This window comes from Phoenix dactylifera, chromosome 3 (genome assembly GCF_051530095.1).
Source record: "Phoenix dactylifera cultivar Ajwa chromosome 3, Ajwa_hap1_PhDact_Kaust_v1.1, whole genome shotgun sequence".
In the NCBI taxonomy this organism is placed as follows: Eukaryota; Viridiplantae; Streptophyta; class Magnoliopsida; order Arecales; family Arecaceae; genus Phoenix; species Phoenix dactylifera.
Window position 1 is genome coordinate 47,869,379 of NC_143192.1, and position 22,972 is coordinate 47,892,350.

At 37.4% G+C, this 22,972-nt stretch overlaps 2 protein-coding genes and 1 non-coding gene across 4 annotated transcripts; 2 read left to right on the forward strand and 1 right to left on the reverse strand.

Annotated features, from left to right (window-relative positions):
• Positions 1–2,627: 2,627 nt before the first annotated feature.
• LOC103724191 (ethylene-responsive transcription factor 2) lies at positions 2,628–4,063 on the forward strand. Its single transcript, XM_008815376.6, has one exon. The coding sequence runs from the start codon at positions 2,766–2,768 to the stop codon at positions 3,717–3,719; it is 954 nt and encodes a 317-aa protein (XP_008813598.4). The 5' UTR covers positions 2,628–2,765; the 3' UTR covers positions 3,720–4,063.
• A 4,073-nt stretch (positions 4,064–8,136) lies between these two features.
• LOC103724192 (COP9 signalosome complex subunit 7-like) lies at positions 8,137–22,972 on the reverse strand. Of its 2 annotated transcripts, none has more exons than XM_008815377.6 (10): positions 22,844–22,972; positions 22,567–22,750; positions 22,316–22,391; positions 21,453–21,538; positions 19,057–19,146; positions 17,906–17,950; positions 17,725–17,795; positions 9,424–9,556; positions 9,069–9,157; positions 8,137–8,353 (listed from the first exon to the last, which is right to left on the reverse strand). In XM_008815377.6, the coding sequence occupies exons 2-10, from the start codon at positions 22,723–22,725 to the stop codon at positions 8,332–8,334; spliced, it is 771 nt and encodes a 256-aa protein (XP_008813599.2). In that variant the 5' UTR covers positions 22,726–22,750; positions 22,844–22,972; the 3' UTR covers positions 8,137–8,331. The 2 variants fall into 2 exon arrangements, with proteins under 2 accessions (XP_008813599.2, XP_008813600.2); XM_008815378.6 differs by having other exon boundaries at positions 9,069–9,177.
• On the forward strand, positions 14,893–15,000 carry LOC113461080 (small nucleolar RNA Z103). The gene has a single exon (XR_003383093.1). It is a non-coding gene; the product is annotated as a small nucleolar RNA Z103 (small nucleolar RNA).

Sequence of the window (22,972 nt, forward strand, 5' to 3'; positions counted from 1 at the left end):
GCCGTGTAGGAAGTGGCTTCTGTCTTATTCCTCTAACCACCGGCGACTCCTTCGACTCTATCGATATGGTCGCTCTTAGGCCAAATTTGAACCACAACAATAGCAATCGTGCTCAACCACGTAGTCAAAGAAATCTTATTTGAGACGAGATAGTTGAGTCACACCACAAATTAGTCAAGGTTTCCAGAAGACCGGTATATGATTCTAGGATGTTCACCAATCCCAATAAATGATCTTACTGCGCTTTTATTCCAATGGTATGTTTCATGAGGGGATAACCCATTAATTCATCGTTGCAATGAAGCTTTGACGAAAATATTCACACCCTCTTGTTGTAAACCGTGCCCCATTTAGAAAGTGATGTCATGCTACCATGTCTTCTTTTTCAAATAGAATATGGTAATTGCATTTAGGAATCTTCTAAAAAGTTATGTGCATAAAACATGAAATTTTAACATGATCTATAAAAAGAAAAAACTTTTTGTTGCACATCTTGTTGAGTGGGGCTTAAATGAAGTATATCTATTAAGCTATGATCCATTTACTTTAGTACAGGTCTCCAATTGATGGGCTAGTCATAAAGAAAAAAGAGTAGACTGTGAATGTGTGTATGCACACACTCTTGAAAAAACTTAAGATTAGATATTACTAGAAAGAAAGCGCTTTAAATTCATTGAACATCATGAAACTCCTTCTTTCATAATTCGCATATATATATGATCTTAGGAATGGTCTTGACTATAAGTACATAATTTTCTATAAGTTCATCATATAAATAAATGTAGGCTAGTGTTATAATCATTTTTTTCCAAGAAAAATAGGCAAAACCCTTTGAAATTTCATTGAGATGATCAATATACGCACATATACAAATACATACATACGATATATGCATGCATGTAATTAGAAACATGTTACCATTAAAGTAACGTTGCACTTGTAGCATAAAAGATCCTAACATTATGCTACAAGCAAAAACTTCTAGCGTGACATCAAGTTCAAACTTCAAATTAATTTACTGCATCTATGTGAATTTATATTCAAAAAGTTATAATGATTAGTTTATGAGACAATGACCTTGAATATCAAACAAAATGTATTCATCAAAATATGACCCTCGAATCTTAGTGAATCCAACATCGTTAAATCTATGCTTGTGGAACTTAACCGACTAGCTAGCCATCCCACAATGTGAAACATTCTTAACTTGATAACCATGCACGATTGGGCTACAAATCAATCTTAGCCTGCATTGCAGGCTCCATTGTCCCCTGGATTATGCATCATATTGCTAGTGCTATCATTATGTTTGGCTCCCCAACAATTATTGTATCCAAATCCTCAAACATATTTTCCTGCATCTTTAGCCAGTGTCAAGCTCCACTACTTCCTCTAATGCTGCATCCATAAAAATCTTATACTGAAGTGCCCAAAAGAAGTGAACTTATCATCTCCTCTTATTTCAAGTTTTTGGTCATTTAAACCACACTTATGTCAAATGAATTGTACATGAGCATTCTAATAGACAATGTTAAAATGACTATAAAGAAATGCATGTGAATAGAAAATTACACATCCAAAGTTTGACAACCTCCGGTAGGTAGCTATCTCATGCCATCTCCGATATTCCTTGTGAGCTCTCGATCTGACCAAATACCTTCTCATTTTTTACATTGAGAGAGACCGTCGAAGTTTTTCATTCTGGCATGCTATAATTTTAGAAATCTAGCAAGTGGAGCTAACTGTGGAGCTCAAACAAAGTGATATTTGATTACAACATTTAACCAAACTTATAGTAAAACACCTAACTTGCTATTGTTGAATGATGATGAAACTAAACATCTCTATTATGCCTATGATTCTCATTAGATAAATAAATAAATTACAAACCTCTTTGAGATTAAGGATAAAATTATACTCATGTCCAATAGTTTGAAAATCCTATATTTATCCTTCCAAAGTTTACTTCTATCTAACACTCTAATCTATAATTTAATAAAATTTTATTCAAACCGTTAACTTTAAAAAGGACCTAAATGCCGTATCAAAAAAGAATTTAAAACATGATTAAAATAATCTTAAGTGATGTAGTAGCCATCCAAAAATATAAAAAAAAATATACGCATCCATCTTTCTATCTAAGAATAATTTCGATTTTTCTAAATAGTTTTATTAATACCGTTAATTTAATTGATGTAACTATAGATTTTATAAGTTATTGGATGTATATTTAATAAATATAAATTTTTAGAGAAATTTTTTGTAATTTATTTTGAAAAAACTTACCAGCGGATTTATTATGTTACAGACTCTTTTCTTCCATCGGTTTCTTCGCAGCTTCCGCTGCCGATGAGAGCGGCGAGTGAAGAAATCAAAGGCCAGGTCTTGGCCAGGCGACCCAAGTAGCGACAAAGCCCGGGCTGACATGGCGCGCCGCTGACGACCTCGGTCGTGATGTCACCTTTCCACGAGCCCTTCCCCAGCTACAGTTTTAATTACATCAGCAACCAAATTGAAAAGAAAAAGAAAAAAAAACCCACTTTACCACGCCGCGATTAAAATAATAAAAAAAATTAGTAGTTCCAACACGTGCTTACGCTGAGGAAGTTTCATCGAAGCACGGCCCCCTTCCTCACCCTAATCCTACTTCCACTCCAGTGTATATAAATCTCACCCCTCTCCTCTCCTCTCCTCCCCACCATTCCACTCACCTTCCCGACTCCCAACCCGCTCTCCTTTCTTATCCTCACCAACGGTGACCAGAAATGTACTCGCAGGAGCCCAATCCCGGGGCGGAGCTGGCCGTTCTCGAGTCCATCCGCCAGCACCTCCTCGACGATATCGTCCCCTCGATCGAGGTCCCGTCCTCCGCGGTGACCGCACCTCCCGTTTACTGCCGGAGCTCCAGCTTCGGCAGCCTCGTCGCCGACCAGTGGGGTGACCTCCCCTTCCGGCTCGACGACTCCGACGACATGGTCGTCTACGGCGCCCTCCGGGACGCCTACTCCCACGGCTGGAACCCCTCCCCCGAAGCCGGTCCCGTCACCGCCTCCGCTGTCGTCGTCAAATCGGAGCCCGTGACCGAGCTGCCGCTGCCGAAGCCGGAGATCCAGGTGCCTCCGGCACACCCGGCGCCGGCCGCATCGCCATCGGCAGCGCCGGCGAAGGGGAAGCACTACAGAGGGGTGCGGCAGCGTCCGTGGGGGAAGTTCGCGGCGGAGATCCGAGATCCGGCGAAGAACGGGGCGAGGGTTTGGCTAGGGACGTTCGAGACGGCGGAGGAGGCCGCCATCGCCTATGACAAAGCTGCCTATCGGATGCGCGGCTCCCGCGCGCTCCTCAACTTCCCACTCCGGATCGGATTGGAGGATGCCGCCGCGGCTCCGGCGGTGGCGTCGCCGTCGAAGCGAGCCTCGCCGGAGCCCTCTTTCACCTCCTCCGCCGCTTCCTCTCCTCGCTCCCCCCCGTCGTCGTCGTCGTCCTCGTCGGCGGAGAAGGCGTCGCCGAAGAGGAGGAAGAGAGGGGAGGCCGCGGCGGCGGCGATGGCGATGGCCATGCCTCCGGTGGCGGCGGCCCCCATGCCCAACTCTTCTTCTCCGGTTTTCGTTCCGCTTCCGGTTCAGGCGCAGGCCGGTCTGGGTTTCGGGAGCCGGACTGAGGGTTTCCCGGTTGGTCCGGTCGTACAACTTACACGCGTCGGTCAGCTCTTGGTTAGTTAATCAGTAGTAGCAGGGTAAAAGTGCAAGAAGAGTGGATGATGAGTAATTGGCGGTCAGAACAAGAGCTTTCGGATGTCTTAAAAGGTTGAGCAAATACTAAAAGGTTCAGGGGGCAAAAAAGATGAGAAGGTAAAGCCAGCGGAAAAACAGGGAAAAGAGACTAAAGGAAGGCCTGCTTTGCTGCTACTCTTCAACATTGAAAATATCTCTTTCTAAGACTTGGTGAAGTGACTTTGGGGGTCTTATGTGATTTGTGAAAACCTTGAAACTCTTTTTGTATAAACTATGAAGAGTTCTAGGTGATCCACTTTATTCTTTAATAAAGGCTCCAGTATTTTTGAAAAGGTTTCTTGGTGGATGTTTGTATAGATAGACTTGGGTTACAAGCATGGAATGAATGAAGTCATTATACTGCACAAAAAAAAAAAGGGTCACTATCAAAGCTTTGAGCATTCTATCTATATAATTCTCAAAGTCAATATAATCAGAGCATGTGAAGTGCCATCAAAACATTGGGAACATAATCTCAGCGCATTTAACTGGATAGAAGTTTACAATAAGGTAAGAAAATAAAGTAATTGACGACCCATCATCTATGTGGATTGGCTCCATGGACCCTTGTGACTACTCCATAATTCATATATGTAAATGCTTGGACTGGTCAACAGCCCGGCATAGGCTATATTTTTAGAAATATAAGCAGTTCCAGGTGGCCTTGATGTTGAATACTAAGTAGCTAGAATCAGGGGCGAATATATGAACGCAGATGCAGGCTTCGAGTTTTAGGAGAGAGCAACGGCATTTAGAAATCATTGGCATAAAGATTATAATTCTGAGCGACTTATCCGGTAGCTTTAGTTCTTGTAAATTTCGCGGTATTAAATATATAGACGTGTGGTAGCCATATTCTTTTATTTTTACCCATAGGAATGCTAAGCGGCCGGTTGTTGGGTGCACTTTTAGAGTAGGCTGATAATAGGCACGCTTCACATTATCTGTTTGTGAACTAGAAGCAAACAAAATGATCATCAGGAGCATTGATGTCCAAAATAAGGAGAGGCTGGCATCTTGATTTTTTTTCTGATGTAATGATGAATCTGATAAATGCTCTGAAGTTTTCTGACCATCATGTTAAAAGTTCCCATAAATTGTTATATATACTGATAATGTTTTATTCCTCTTAAACCTTGAGCTAACGAGTTAATCTCTTGAGTATCCAGGAGTCAGGTGAGCCTAGTCAACCTGATGGTCAAACCTCTCTACTCAGAAACAAGTGAGTCCCTTTTCTTTTTGAAATGACTAACATCTAGCGAGCCTCACTCAATATGAAGATGACTAAACCTAGAGGAACATATGTATTTGTGTGTATATATGTAGGAGATAGACTTTGGCTACACTCGAATGGATCTCAGTTAATCTTGTCACATCTAGATTAGATAATGGGAGCTCCAAATTGATGATCCAAACTGTTGACCTGCTTAATGAGTGTCCGGGTTCAGTCCAAGGTACGACTTAATTTAGTTAGATCCAAACCCAGCCCTGTTCGGCCTTCGATCTACTTTCTAAGCCCAAGCTCACAACTTACTCGGACTTCAAGCTAGGCCTCAACTTTTGACCACCTTGGCTCCTCCTTCATCCTCGCCTACTCCTCCAACTGCACCTAGGCCAACCTCTTTGCTAACGGCCAACATCAACTCTCGTTGGCAAACCCTAGCCATATCGATCTAGACCAATGTCTCCTAGCCAGCCTCGGTCCGCACCTTCGACTAGATGTCATGGATGGATGGCTTGTGGAAGAGGAGACGACGATCATGGAATTAGGGTGAAGGGTCAGTTCGATTATCATCTTGTTGATATAGACACTTGGAGCCCATGCAATGAAGCGTTGCCGCTGTCAGTTGTGTCATGGCACCATCTGATGGACTCATGGAGATTGGATCCATGAACTCTCGGCAACTCCCACTGCAGGTACGACGGGCGAGTGCGATGACCTGATTTGCACATCCATGAGAGACCTCTTGGTGAGGCTGAAAGATGGGGAAAGGAGAAGTTCGATTCTCAAATTGGGGGGTTCCCCCATAAGAGTGAGCATGACTTGGTTGTGATGGTTAGTGACTTATTAAAAAATTGGAGTGGCGAGACAGAGTCATGATATATCAATAACAGAGATTTTAGCAGACCGGCGATTGGCAATCTTGAAGAGGAGTGAAGGAGGAGACTGGAGGTGAGCAAATTCCTTTTCCTTCTCCCTAATTCCCAAAAGCGACGAACAAGCCACCCCTCACCAACCTAGGCCTCAAGTGGTCTAGTGAATCGGACCACCAAGCATCTTATTAAACTGGCAAGCCACCCCTCATCAACCTAGGCCTCAAGTGGTCTAGTGAATCGGACCACCAAGCATCTTATTAATGTTGAAGGAAAGTAAATCAAACCACCAAACAGCTTATTAATGTTGAAGGAAAGTGAATCGGACCACATTAACTGTTGAACGAGAGCTTTAATACCTAATCCTGGGTTCAATCCGTTTAACAAGAGGACTTAAATTTCAAGCCAGGCTTGATTCTTTGGGTTTAAAATTCAAGTTCATGCCTGCCTAAAAGACTTCGAGCTTGAGTAGGCCGATTGGGTTATATGGCCTATGAATAGGTCCAACTATGATCTACTAGCTCTAAAGTTCTTATATATTGAAAATAATATGATTTGGAGACTCCTGGTCCATATGTTATTTAAATTATCTATTTTTTCTGACCATCTAGATATAAAAAATAACCTAATCTGATTCGAGCTGAGATTCCCTTGACTATAGCCACTCTCTCTCTCTCTCTCTCTCTCTCTCTCTCTCTCTCTCTCTCTCTCTATATATATATATATATATATATATATATATATATATATATATATATATATATATATACATATTATAGTGTCCTAGGACAAGAAGCTAGTGGAGAGTCTTGATATGGATAGAAGAATGGTCACCACAGCAGTGTAGCACGCAAAGTTTTGTTTTCAGAAAAAAATAACAATCAAGAGTCAGGGTTCTGCCCATCGATTTGTTTCACGCCCACAAAAGTTTCTCGATGATTTGGAGAAAGACTGCAATCGTAATTGGTTCTCGTCGAGCATCCCAGGTAACAAGCTCAAAGGAGCTAGTACGTGTTTCACTGAACTCTCTGATCCAAACAGCTAAACCGGGCATGTAATGTAACAATAGTTTATCTTGGACGAGATCCAAGTGGAAGCCAACAGTACAGGATTAATCTACTCTAATCCTCACAATCTCACGCACTTCTCTCAATTCATTAACTGCAATCAGATGGAAAATTGGCCCCATCACTCTGCAGCAAATGCAAATTGGATCTCGTGGAAGCCCGTGATCTCATTCATAATCATCCTCATTAGAGTACTTTATCCTCAAGCTACCTTTCTCATCCTTATCCCCACCAAATAAAATATCATGGAACATCTTTCCTTCACATCGAATGGCTGGTTGTATCCATATAGAATGAAATATTATTCTACCAGTAACAAGGTTCAACAGCTAATCAATCCAAACGCAGAAGAAAGGCTTCTAGAATCACATCCTCGGTGATTCCTTGGTTCCATATGTCGATGATGCAAATCAGGACCTACCAAGCTGTTCGATACCTCATGGCCATAAATCCATCGAATAAGGCAATCACTTATCGTGATCTCCCAAGCGGACGCATGCCATAAGACTAAAATAATTATGATGAGCTATCTACTTAAATCTTAATGAACGGATTGTGATGTCGGAAGAGATTGATGGCCCCCAACCCAGCTGTATTGACAAAGACCGCCTTCAGGCACAAGAGGGAGCAAAGTGATGGTAGGCCCAAATCCACGTGAGGGTTGGAATGGATTCTGACGATAGATTTAAATATCAGATCTCCTTTCTCGACCTGCTTTCCACTTTCCAAACTAGCATTCAAAACCCACACCGCCAGACCCTAAAATCTTTTCTCGGTCAAAAATAAGGCTGAGACCTCAAAGTCTTTCCCATCGCATTCAAGCTGTTTTCTTGCCTTGCTGCTCCGTTGCAGTTACCTGGGCCAGCAGATTCCACGCCCTACTTTCCAACACCGTGGGCCGCTTTGGAAGGTGTCGACGCTTGGAAGCTTCAATCTGCCACGAGGAGGGAGTGACGCTTCGACACGACGCAAAGGAAAAAAATGAGAGAGGGTATATGATCACCAGGCACGAGCCCCTAACAGAGACCATGCAGTGAGCTCGAAATCCATGCCGACGGTCGACCGGAGACCAACTTGCAAACGTCTCTAATATGATTCAATATAAGACGCATGATTGGGATGTCCCCAGACACAAATGTAATCAAATTATCTAATAAGCATGGTTTGTAACTATGTACCAGCAATCTCTTTCTGCAAATAACGCATCAAAGAAATGCTCTAGTTGTCGAATGAGTTCAAGGTACACGACTTTCTCTGGCTAAGCTGACGGTTGAAACCACTATGGGGGAGAGAGAAAACTGGCAGCTTGATTGTAGAACATCTTTGATCCCAAGGCTGTCAGCAGAAAAAGTTAATCCTGTGAGCCACTTGAAACAGGCCAACTCCACAAATTTCTCCTTCTATGGCATTGGCTGCCGCCTCCTGCAATGCGAAGATGGGAAAAGTCCAGTAAGAAGCTACTAGATGCTAAAAGACTATAATGTTTAGCAGGCTCAAGCACATGTCATGGCTGAGATGAGTTGAAGAGAAAGAAAGGGCAATTGGGCCACATATATTTGCCGACTTGATGATGTGCCAGCAAGTGGTTGTTGATTTGATCAAAGCGAAACAGATAAAAAAAAATGATAAATTCCATGAATATTTAAAATGAAGTAAAACAAGGAGAGCCCTAAGGGATAGAGACATGCTCTGCATGTTAGCATGTGAGACTGATGATCTAATCAAGTGTCTGGAGTCTGGATAGTGAGATAGAACATATGCAATGAATAAAGGCTCACTGTTTATTGGATGAAATCATGCATACAGACACCACACCAGGATAACTTATGCTGGATGGAAAGCAAACTCAAGTGGAAAGACAGGTTCTAATTTTCTCATATTTAGAAGGATGCTAGTGCCACATCGGATTTTGTTGCCATCATTCATGTGATATCACAAGATATAATGAATTTGGGGGAAAAATCACTCTTGATGACCACAGATGCATGAAAATTTCAGCCATAAACTGGAATAGTTATGGGAGGTCAGGTTTACTGCTGTGCATGTTGCTTACAAATAAGGACACTCGCATAAAAAAAATGCCGCAGATGTCAAAATGATGCACAGTTTGCATGACATTTATTAAGTTACACATTACCTCTTGGATCGGACACGATCCTCTTCATAGTCCATCATTCCTCCATGTTCAGAGAACATATCCTCGTGGCCTCGTAAGTCCATGTCTGCCTGCTTAAAGTGTTCAGCTTCTGCCACCAAGTAAGTAAGACACATCGACCAATATTGCCCATCTTTGATAAGCAGTTTTGTTACTCCGTAATTTTGCGTGCACTTTTACATGATTTTTATTAACCACATGAAACAAGCAAAATAATGATCCAAAAGCACACAAAGTTTTATGCGAATTTGGACTCAAGTACATTTCGGCAAGCAGCATGTACTGTATCTGTCAACGGCTTATAAGAAATATACATGTATTCAAATCATCAACTCACCTTCAGAGATTTTTTCACTTCTTCCACCTTGTCTTCAATTTCCTTGCAGTGTTTCTTGGTTGCCTCACTCATTGTATCAGCCCACTTGATTTTCTCTTGAATTAAATGAAGTAAATTATCTGAAGTGTCCAACCTGTAGGGTATTCGTCCACAGATGGAAGCAACATATCATAATTAATGAATTCTAGAACATGAAATAGCAACATGAAAAAAGCATGGCAAGTTCTGCTTGCACAAAGAAGTGAAACCAAGATAAACACAGAATCAGTTAGAAAATTAGAGAGAGGGAGAGAGACCCTGCATTTGTTCTTCCCAGTGGAATCAGAACCACCTGTTGCAAATGAGTCAAGATCTGAAGGATCGAGCAGTAGCATGTTGTGAAAACACTTCACAAACACAAAAGAATGTAACATTTCATTTGATTATAAATCGATAAGGTCTGGAATGCAAAAGGCCTAACATAAGCTGATTAGCTGAATGACAGTTCATTTGCAATAGTAGGCACTATAGCTCTTAAGACCAAATCAGCAGCTAGTGGATGTACTCGGTTATGGTGCACTCCATTAACCTAGTGAAAATTTTTTAGCGATGCAGAATAATCAAAGAGAACTAGAATTTCAACGGATATAGCGTTTTTAAGTTTTGAACAAAATGAAGGACATCTACTTTCCCTGTCTGAGAAGGAAAATGCAAGTGGCATCTATTTTCCACCGAGAGTGATTTGAAGAGGAATTTGGAGCAAGTCTTGTTCATACACAAGTCCTCAATGAACACAATCAAGCTAAGGGATCCTCAACATTACCAAAAGAGGGAACTACTTTAATAGCCTTCTGAATAAGAAATCAAATTTCTATTCGAGTAAGGAAAAAAGAATTGTTATAATAGCAGACCATAACAAGCTATCATGGAAAAAGTGTATTACTATTCATCATAAACACACCAAACAAATAAAGAAGAGACAAGACATCCTTAACACATGGGAGAATGCAAAAGTCGGACTGAACAAACCCCTGAAGTTAACATTTCAAAATGGATTTGGATCTCACTTGCAACTATCAAAAATCTTGATTGTAGTTACATCTGAAGATTAACTTTTGATGAAAAAACCTACCCTACTAGAATTCTTTGGGATAAACTGACATAATCCCAACCATTATTCCACAGCTTAAGAAATTCTAATAAGACAAACTGAAGCCAGTCCACCCAAAAAAACACAAGAGTCTGATGTTAAACTCATGGATATCATGTTACAACACCTGAAAGCTAGGCTGCAATTGACACTAATTAATTGTCTATAGAAATCTACTAAAATTACCAACTATAAGTTTTAGCCAGCTGTAATAATAATCTGATAACTATAGAATCCTAATTAGCACAAATTCAGCAAAAGATCCTAAATAAGCCAAACTTCTAGCCAACAATTTCAGTCACAGAACTAGGCCCCGTACCAGTAGCTTATTGATAATAGGTCCAGGTCAGCATGGTACACTACTATACCAACAATACACTGCTGGAGGCGAAGTAACAGATGTACCATACATTGGTATGAGAACCATACGAAGCCCTTGTATCGCAATGCTACCTTATCAGATTGGTAAGATATGCCTGGCGGTAAAGGTTGGTATAGAAAACCTTCCTTCTAACCCTATATCAGTTTCCTGTAGTTTGTTGATGCACACCATGATCACTTTCTACTCTACTTCGAATGTATCAGTAATTGATGATGTGTTTTAAGTGAAACATGCCTCCACCTATAATGGAATTCCATATTATAAGAGAATTTTCTTTTTTATTAATTAAAGAGTAGCTTTCAATAGTAGATGGCTCTGATCCTTCTTTCTCATAGATTTATTGGTTTAAACTGTATGAATGCAATACATCAGTTTTATACATTAACTGATGCATGCCAATCTATGCCTATCAGAATGAACCTTGGATTTTGTAATGAGATCTGGCAAGTGATTGGCATGTGACTAACAAGGTACATTATGATACCATGCCATGACAGAATGTAACCACCATAGATGTGGCAAGTGATAATTTAAAACATTTCATTTGCCTCTAAAGAAGCAAGTTGTATTAATGTCAAGATTGTTTCTTTTTCTTTCAAGATAGTGTTTGCATCTTTCAGCCATTTTGTATCTTTCTTTATCTTCATTCATGAAGGAGAACATTAGACATGGTTAACTTCATTAATGACTATCTTTTCTACCTACATACCTTCTTTTTCAACATCCTCGAGATATTAAACATTATTACAGGGTTGACAAAGAGTTTAAGCTTGCACATCGACCTGATCTTGACTTTCTAATGAAGATTGAACTAAAGCAGCTTGAAAAAGGTTATGCTTGAGCTCAAAAGTGGTGGCTTGTAGCCTTTTCAATCACCAAATGAACGAGGCAAGGTTAAGACATCATGATTTTTGAGAGTCAAACCTTGTTGACAATGTGTTATTTTCTCATGCAAGCATTTAACACATGTTCTAGATGACATTCACTGGTCCATCTTGATACAAAACCTACATTTGAATACTCAAGATAAGACATGGATTTGAGTATCACCTATTCTATTATGCCAAATTTTCTGCTTATATTCATGGTCCAAAGCCATATTAAAGGTAATAACTATTATGAAACCTTAAAGATCAATCCTAGGGACCCTTTTAAAAAAAAGGAACTAGGAAGAAATGCATAGATGGCTCCTCCAATGACTATCCAATTTGAAATCCACTACAAAAGACTAGTAATCACAGAAAAGATTTTGTTTTAAGCATCCTTGATTTTCAGAAATCAAGTCCCTTCTTAAGCGATATCCTGTGAACCCACACCTTCGCATCCTAATACAACATTCAAGTATCTACTGTGCCAAACAAGCAAAAGTCTTTTTTTGTTTTCTAATCATCCTTTTTGGGCAATCAAGTCCACTCTCAAGCAATACCCTGTAAACTCACACTTCATATGTGCTTGCACTATAACTTTTATATTTTACTGTTGAAACAAGCAAAGAGTGTTTGCTTTAATCCTCCTTTATTATGCAATCAAGTCCCTTCTTAAGCAATATCCCTTGAACTTGCACTTCACATCCTAATTCCCCTTTCGAGTATGCGCTTACACTAACTTTTCTATTTTACTGTGTCAAACAAGTAACAAAAAAACTGAAAGTTAGATCACAACATCATAATCGTATAATTTAGTTCTTGCATTATATTTGATCCTATTACCCTAGCTTCCTATCCATAAAGTTAAACTGCCTTCATTATCAATCAAAAACCTTAAGATTGGTTTATAAAGATGGGATATTTTGCTAGCTTTTTCAAAAGTAAGTCCATTTAATTTTACAATATATTTCTTTAAAATCTAAGATGAAGTTGTTCAAAGATATTTCCTTCGTTGGGTCCAAATCAATTGCAGAAACGTAAAACTTGTTCAACTAGTTATCTAAAATTGTGGATAAGTTTATACAAACTAAGAAAGATGTATTATATGTTTATATCAGATTTTCATATAAAATGAAATCTTCAAATGAGGGAGAACATGTTGAAAACATTAAAGAAATAGTTTGATAATTATTTTATACTGAAATGAATAAGTAAGGTTGAAATGCAGGGTTCTTGGACATCTTTAATATGTATACTGGCAAGATGATGTATTTCATAAAACCCAAGGAATCTATTTTTCTGAAACTATCAACATTCTTAAAATATTCTATATAGAAAAGGGATTTCTAAACATTGACACGACTAAATATATTTGGTCTATAAAAATCACAGCAAATAAAAGGATTTCCATACACTGATAAATAGACTTTTCAAACTTAAGTTAACTGGCACTGTGTAACTTTATTTTTAAAATATCAGTTGTGAAACACAATCTGGGACTTCAAAGAATATTTTTTCTTGAAGAGTTTGATAGAGGTGGTGTAGTACTCATTTATTTTTTAGTTCCTTTTATACTTTATTGGTGGGGTTTGTGCTTAGCGCTCTCAAGTAAATGACGCTTATGGAAAGAAGGTTAAAGAGGATTAAATGAGTAAAAATTACATCATAGTGGGATAATACAGCTTTTAGCTTGGATATCTACCTCGAGGAGAACTTCTTATCAATGCATGCACAAAACACAGCTTCACAGAATAGATTTAAAATCATTTTTCTGAAATGCAGGGTTCTTGGACATCTTTAATATGTATACTGGCAAGATGATGTATTTCATAAAACCCAAGGAATCTATTTTTCTGAAACTATCAACATTCCTAAAATATTCTATATAGAAAAGGGATTTCTAAACATTGACACGACTAAATATATTTGGTCTATAAAAATCACAGCAAATAAAAGTATTTGGTGAAAGTAATGCATGTATTTGGTTGGATGCACATGCAACATGGTCATTATATTTGATTCCAAAACATGGTCCCAACTAATTGTTTCAAGTACAATAAATTGGGATTTGATGCTACTGTTTTTGATTCACAATTTTATTGTTCCAATTATTCTCATTTTTTTGCTACTAAACCTTTCAAGTCACCTTTGTAGCATTTTTTTCATCACTCTGTTGAAAAATCAGATCAATCATCTCTACTAACCTTCCACACTTCTATTTCTTTTGCAATCCAAGTAGGCTTTGTTGCTAAATAATAACGATCAATGCAAACGTTGGAACAAATACTATTGGAAGATTATCAACGGACAGCCGGATATAGACACTGAAGTTTTCTACAGTAACATCATAAAGCAAGGTACAACTAACACTATTCTAGGCAGTTTGATCTCCTAATTACTATAAGCAAATTATCAAATTTGACTTTAAATGTGAAAACCATAGTTAAATCAATTACATATGAAAGTGTCAATAAAAGTTTGATGGTTAAGATCATCTATACAATATAAAAGTGTCGATAATTTCTGTCCAGAGGTGATCTGGACCCTAAAATCTAAACGAACAAATCCTATCCATCTGAAGTCTCATAAACAAATTCTAAAACCACATTTTCATGTCCCGATCTGATAAAGATTTCAAACGGTTTCCCGATCCTTATAAGGCTCTAAAAATTTCACAGCTTTGATCTGATATAGATCTCGGAAATCTTTGCAGTCCTATAAAGGGTTTAAAATCTCTGCATCAGGTAGCAGATCATTGATGGAGGATCTCATAGCCACCATTCCTGATATTGATCCCAGAAAGTTTCCCAAACGTGTAAAAGCTTTAAAATCTCTGCATAAATCTGATAGCTGATTGCTGGTGGACGATCTCATGGCCACTGCATATGAGTCAAACAAGCCATTGCATATGAGTCAAACACTAAACTCCTCTTTATCATCTGTTTTTCTCCTAATTTAGCCATCAAGTTTACATTTGCAGTTCTGGATATATTCCTCTTTTGTTTGTTTTTTTCAAGCTCTTTTACTTCCCTTTTTATAATTTTTTTATGAATCTGATAGCTATTAGTCTTGATGGATGGATAGGAGATTTTAGCGAGGCAATGATCCTTTCTCCACATGATCAATTATGATTATGCTTGCATTTTCCATTTTTTTGGTTCTCTGTTTGAAGAAAAATCAAGCCAGAGATTCTGATCCTTATCCACCACCATCAAGCTTGAATTGATGTTAGGAATTTTTAAACACTCTCTTTTTCTTACCTTTTAATAAAAATTTCTAGCGATGATTGTCAATAGTTTAAGAGAATGTGTTTGATGAGTAGCTAATATTGTGAGATTCACAGAATTCAGGAACGGGATTTCCTATGATATAGTCATGGGTAAAGGATTGGAAGGTAAAACTTATAAAATACCAGTAGGTCCAGTACCTTGATATTGAGCATTATCTTTTTGGTGCAACGACTCATCTGAAGTTTGTACAAGTAGCTTTATGATCATCTTAGCCAAGCACATTAGATCCCATAATTCATACTTTCTAACATGGAACTGAGAATCTATCTTCTCTACAATCTTTGTTGTGAATTTTTGACCCCTTCAATCCCCACTTTCTGTCCAGATTGAACTCCAACTTGGTCTCTTTCCTTCATAGATAAACTATGCACCATAAATAGCTCCTAAAGTATCTAGTAAGATGAAGAATTTCACATCTTATTAATTCACCAAAGTTAGAACCAGATCTTAGTTTGATATCCAAATCACAGCATTCTAACTACTTTTGAGAGAGTGGTCAACTATCATGATCCTATTAAAGAAACTTGCAACACCCAACTACAGCTTGATGCATTGGGATGGGCCGTCAAAGCTAAAGTTTTTGTAGTTTCGTAAGCCTATTGCCATAGTATCCCCAAACTGCAGATTTTGAAAGGGTATCTTATAATAATTTTTTGTATATATAGTTATATCTAATGATATATACCATAAAGTATTCTTTAATCAATACAATAATGTCTTAGATGAAATTTTTAATATAACAACTATGCAAATTATTTTGCTTTTTTTTGTGTGAAAGATAAATTGTTTTGCTGTTAGATGGTGATAATATTGCATACAGATGGTTAAACATAATTTATAGATTAATTAATGGTCACTTGAGCATTCTTTTTGTTGTTCTGTGTGTTTAACAAGTCCTGTATTTTTCTTTCAATAAATTCTGAGTAAAACAAGAATCAAGAAAAAAACCAAAATAGTTATCAATTATTATCAATAATAAAGACATATTTATTGTACTCTAAACTTTCTCCATGATAGTGCATATTTTCATGAAATTATTATAGAAAAGAAAAGAGTACTAAGTTCCCTATCAAACACATGCTTGGCAATTTCTTCACATGGATATATTGCATTTGTGAAGCTATCTCATCCAAAGGAATGGACATGGACAAATATGACCCAACTCAAGCATGACATGATTTCTATGGAAATAATCTTTAGGTATGCACAATTCAAAGGAAATGCATAAACATTTATATACAGTTAGGTGTATTTTATAAAAATAAATTCATAAAATATTTAGCAATACATTTTAATATTTTCAAATAAGTAAATAAATCAATAGAAGAAAGAAAGAAAAGCCATGACCTTGGTCTGGGATCAAGGCGTGTAATCATCATCCTAAGGTAATAATTATCTCCTTTTGTGTAGGAGATGTAGCAGTTGATAATCCCAAGGTACAACCCAAAAAGTGGTTTAGGAGGTAGAGAGGCATTTCATTCACAAGACATAGAGTGACTGTTTTTGAGATAGGCAAATCAAACACAGAACCTCCAATTGCCAAACAAAGGTGTAAGACCACTAGGACAAGCCCCAGTTCACAAAAATAAATAAATCACTTTTAAATAACACCATCTATACCATCTAAGAGATAGCATTTCTTGAGTCTTCTTTTTGATTGATGATTGTAGAATAAATGTATTATCTATGTCATTTAACATATCCCTTCGTGCCACTTGATGATAATCAAATACAAATGTCATGAGTCAATGTCCACTAAATGAATCATTCCTCTTAATTAGAAAATCTTATGTACATTTGCACTTTGAATTTTCTATAAATCAGGTTTTAGGAAACTTCAATAGTTTGTACCACAAAGAATCCATTGATTATAAAGTGAGGTATATTGGTTTTAGAATTATTTTTACTGATATTAGCACACATGAGCACGCAGATCCTACACACCCTTTTTTAAGTATTCAAGAGCTTACATACTGTCTTTGAAAATATGTTTTACACTTTTCATCTTAATGTGCATTGGCACCTATATTTTTACCAGGCCCAAAACATGGTAATGGTTTTACTAAAAGTGTGCACGTAAATGTATCGTATTAAATTTGTATTAATATACAAACATTTACACATATTCCATAATCGATTGAAAAGTTATAAAATACTTTTCCCACATTCTAATATTCTAAACTTTAAAGTTATATAATTAGGTTCTCTAACTTTACATATTCTGCATCATTTTAGGTTTCTGAACCCTTAGATTTTATCAATGGAGACATTTGCATTCTTAATAATATGAAAATATTTATTGATCTCCAAATTTAAGAGTGGATGGTTGATTATCAATAAAAATGGTCCCTCAAACATGTGCATTTGCATGTACATATTTACTAGTTTTAAATAGAGGCGTATTCAATGAATTCCCCAATTTAAAGCTACATTTCAAACAGTCCATCTTGTTGCTAAGACATGTCAATAGATGTTCCCCACTTAGCATGTAACTAAGAACTGATACTTAAAGAGCCATCCTGATAAGCTGACATGACAGCCATGGGAAAACATATTACTAATGAAACATGATGACAAACTGAGGCCACAGGAAACATGACACATTGTACACTGTACAAGAAAAAGAAAAATTACCAGTTTGCTAATGTTTGTATCATGTTGTTCAGTTGTTCAGGTCTAAGATCCCTCCCAGCAGCAAATTGGACCTGCACCACAAATCAAAATGAAAGATGTATTACTATTTGTGCATTAAGAAAACGAAAAAGAAAAAGAACAGAAGAAATTAATCAACAAGTCTGCAGCAAGTCATTCAAACCTCAAAGCACCTGCGCAACTGATCCAGTTTTCCTCTAACAATACCCTGTGAGAACCACAAAAACATGACCAAAAGCCCATTACTTCAACATATATTTCTACCATAAACAAGTAGAAAATAAGAGTGTAAAACACTAAAAAATACCAAACTAATTTATGAACCAGAAGAAAATCAATACAGGGAAATCATAATTCCCAACTATATGCTCATAATTAGTGCCCACTGAGTTGGATTTCAGCAGAAGACTTTACGTTGAAGAATATTATTCCACAAACACCGAAGCTTTCTCGATGATAAGGTATTTGCATTTTCTTTTAGAATAATATGAAACTATGTTAAACATGAGGTGTAACTCATATTTATACATAACCATAACCATCAAACCTAGTCCCAAGTACTTGCAGTCTGCTGTATGAATTCCCATTGACCTATAATTCAAAACTAGAGCTACCTCCAATGTTATTCAAGCTTTTCCACATCCTACAACACAACCTCCATCTTTGTTACCTCAAGTTTTCCTCTCTTGTTCCTACATTCTCCAACAAAAGTCAGTACTCCTGCTTGCGGGAGCACCTCAGATCTTTTTCTGCATACCCACCTTCTCAATCGATTCTCCACCAATTTGTCCTTAGTTGGTGCAACTCCTACAACTCCCCTAATATACTCATTCTCATTTTAGCCTTTCTAGTTTTACCATATATCCATTTCAACAGTTTTTATTCATGGTACATTCAGTTTGTTTTCTAGGGCCCTCCTTTTGTCCAATATTTTGAGCCATAACATATTGCAAGTTTGTTGCTGCTTTAATAGATTTTCCCTTAAATTACCAAGATATGCGCCAATCACATAATACCTCAACAAAACCTCTTCACTTCATGTAACCAATTTTGTCTCTATCATATGTCTTCACTTATCTCTCCATGAATTTAGATCCTAGATTACAAAGCTGATCACTCTGTGCTTGTTTTCTTAAAGGAAATGTATGTCTGTGGTATGGAAAGGAAACATTGATCGCTCATAAAGAACAATGTTAAAGGAAAAAGGGTCAAACACATATAGCAGAGCAAGGAACATATATATGTACATGGCTTGTGACTGCAAGCCATTTTTTAAATAAATAAAGAAGAAAAGCAACCTGGAAAAATGCTTACCGCATACATGCACTCATTGATGAGAAAGTCTTCAAGTTCCCTTACATTGGAAACATCTAGTTCTTGCATAAGTTGATTGTAAGGCAATACCTGATAATCACCATTGTGAACGGCTATTAGCAATATGCAATGCAATTCAGATTAAGAGTTCCCACGTGAAATGGTTCAGAAATTGGCCCAAAGACCAACACTGAGAAAGTATTAGGCACATCATAAATTCAAGAAACTAATATAACTTATATGAGATTAAAGATTAAAACATTAGCCAGTCACAAAAGGAGCAGTTGTCATTTGTTACTAAATAATTATCCATTACAATGAAATTTATGCATGCCAGGCTATAGATCACGTAATTCCTTCGGTTCAATGGATTTTCCTTCCCTTTGCCACATTTCACTCAAAGAGTTGAAGGGAGATAATGCATCAAGCCATTCGTAAGCGCCAACTTGATCCTCTTCTCCAGGCATCCCAGATCAGGGAAACCTAGGAAAGCCACTAACTCAAAATCGGAAATGATCTATAAATTAGAAGATCCTTTCAATTGGCAAGAATCCCTTATTTAAACGAAAATAGCTATTGTGAAATCATAATAATATTTAACAATACATTATGTACCTTGCTGAAAGACCGATCCTTGTTTACCAACCACATATTGTCTAATAATAAAATTCTCCCTCGTTACATTCCTCAAAAAATCCAATTCGTCCTCATTCTTCCCCCAACCAACAAAGAGATCTTGTAGCTCACCATATGCATTCAATGGCCCCTATCAAAACCTAGATATTGATTATGGTTCACATCTTTCATTGTTCACATACCACCTGTGGAATGGTACATTTCTCATAGTTGACACTACCACCACATTATCTCAGATACTTATAATTCCAGCCAGATCATTCCATTTAAAACTTAGAGTTTAATTCCCTTTCTTTCATTCCTTCAATCATTGATAAGAACTAATAACCCAAGTTCCCGTTACATTAATCATTTTGACTAACTGTTTTTACATAGATGATAAGTAAAAAAGCAATAAGAACTAGAATGAACAATAGAAAAAAAAAGCTAGAATATTGGCTTCCATAATCTCATTCAAATTCTTTACTAAAGCTACAACCATGAGCATTGCAATAAAATATTAGCACATATTTGACAAGCTATAACCTAGGCTCATGCATTAGCATGACTAACGGAAACTGATATAACTAATATGAAATCAAACTTTTGAATACATGCTGCCAATAGAAAGAGTTCTTATTTTTTTCACCAAGTAACTATTAATTACAGTGAAATTTATAAAAGCATTCCAATTTACAAATAGAGTTTAAATTGTTTATTTGGGCTCCAAACCTTGCAATGAAATTTTGGTTCCTATTTGGAATGCAACAGCTTCATGCATTTTGATAGCACCATAGATCCCTTGGGTTTCATAGTTCATCTACATGTATGGTAAAAATCAGAATCTTTCAGTGGTGTTTGGATGCTGGAAGAATATTTTCCCAATGAGGCTTCCCTTGGAGATAGAGTTAGGCAACTAGTCCATTGTTTTAGGATAATTAAGCCGATTTAAAAGGTGATCTATCTTATGATTTGAAGTGTGGATCAAAATTTCTGAAATTGGGAAAAACTCTCCCACCAGCACTCTCTCTCTTCCCCACTAAACTTTAACTTGCCTCCACCACATATATTAAAATCCGGTGGATACCTTACCAGGCATCCAATCAACCCCTTAGTCTATAGGATCTATCCCTTCTAACCTAGGGTCTATAAACCATTTTTCCAAATAACTCCCTCGATGTGCTTGAAAAAAAAAGGACCTTTACCTAAAAAAAGAACCAACTTAAATATTGCACTGAACACTGAAAAAAATAAACCATTTGCCTCACATATGTATTTAATTTTCCAAAATAGATAACAGAGGCGTATTTTCAATTCCAAGTTTCAAAGTACATACAGCAAAAAAAAGCACAATCATTTTTGCAACTCCTATAAACCTTGCACACTAACATTAAAGTGTACACAGTAACATTTCAAAAATCCAAGAATAGTAGCAAGGTTATCTAACTCTTATTAGCTGACACAGACAAATTTTGAAAGTATCGGCTGTTCCAGAACTGTATGTTAACAATAAACAAAGATACTGTTCCTGATTCTTTAAAAAGCATCAAATAATTAATAACATCATAGTTAAACATGGGGAAAAAATTGACCAACAACATAAACCTAACAAATGAGGTTCTAACAAAAAATAAGCTTATTCCATAATTCTGCAATATTGGTGCTGCATACAGTTCCATATTTGGAGTCACATGCCAGTAAGGTGTACAAGAATCTAAGAAGAAAGGCACTTTAAAGCTGGTAAAATACAATATACAGAATGAATACACACATGTAAATACCTTGTTTGTCTCAGCCAGAGTCAGCACGCTGAGCTGCTTTAGCTTTCGGACTTGATCAGGAGATAGTGCCGGAAGAGAGGCATTACCTGTAATTGGTGCAAGTTTCTAAGAAATTTCAGGAATGTTCTTCTAGATCATAGCAAAATTGGCATCTCTTTATCATCATTATCATCATACAATTTACTAACTTTTATCTCGAAAAAGTTCTGCTGGATACCAGACAATATAAATGATCATCAACAAATGAGAGCTCGGTAGTCTGTCAAAAACTTGCAAAACATAATGCTATAATTAAAACAGTGAAATAATCTATAAAATAGGCGAGAAGAGATTATCTATGTCAATATGATAAAGCTCTTAGACAGAAGCTATAAAGATAGCACAACAAGAAAGAAAGGACACTTTTTCCTAATCAGTAAAGTAAGGTATTGCAACGTTAAAACAAAAGGAAGAACATCTCCCCTATCAGGGTAACATTCTATTAAATGGTTAGCAATTAAACATGCATAAATCACCCAAAACAAGGCAGCTAGAAGTCCAGCAAATTAGCAGATCAACTTATTAAAGGCTCATTAACTCCTTTGAAAAGTTGATTGAAAAGCCTCATCATTGCATCTTCATAAGCTTCCTACCTGGAAAGCTAGGATCCTCAAGTATCATACCATCTTTTTATAAATAATAAGTATAAATAATAATAATAATAATAATAATAATAATAATAATAATAATAAATCGATAACCATTATTACTTGGAAACAAATCAAGCAGTGAAACAGTCCTCCGTGAACCCTAGACAAGCAATGCAACACTCACATCTGGGAAACGGGGAGGAAGAAAAAAAGAACAAAGAACTGAATTCTTACTTTTGTAATCGCTCCATGTGCCATATGCAAACAGTCGGAGCACATCGAGAGATGACGAATACTGGGTCCCCTCAAGCTGAATCCCAAACAAAGTTAGTGATACAAAGAAGTAGCAAAACTGAGACAACCTCTCTCCTTGAATCCAACAGAAAGAAATAACCAACAGCAGATGCGCATCAAAAGAAAGCAAATAAGCATCACAAGAAACATACCAAGAAACACAGATAATTAAAGAGGAGAGGGTTTTGGACCTTGCCGAGGTTGGGGACGGAGAGGATCTCGGAGAAGGCGAAGAGGGAGGGATGAGAGGTGACCTCGAGGACGAGACCGGCGAGGGCGGGTCCGTCCAGGACGGCGGCTTGCTTCATGAAGAGATCGATGAGCTCCGCGTGCTTGCGCTCGATGTCCATCGCTCCCCCCTCGAGCGCTCTCCCCCTTATATTTATATGTTTGTATACGTTAATTTAGGTGGAAGGAGGAATTGGAGCCATAAACAAAACTTAGAGGACGGAGGGAATTGGGATCGACCTTGGTGGGAGTGGAGTTTTTCCTTTGCTTTTCCCCTTCTTGGGTTTCGCCTTCTCGATGGGTTTGGCTTTCTTCTTCCAGGTGAAAGCGGCCGAGCAAACGGGGGTTATAGCGTTACATAAGGCGAGA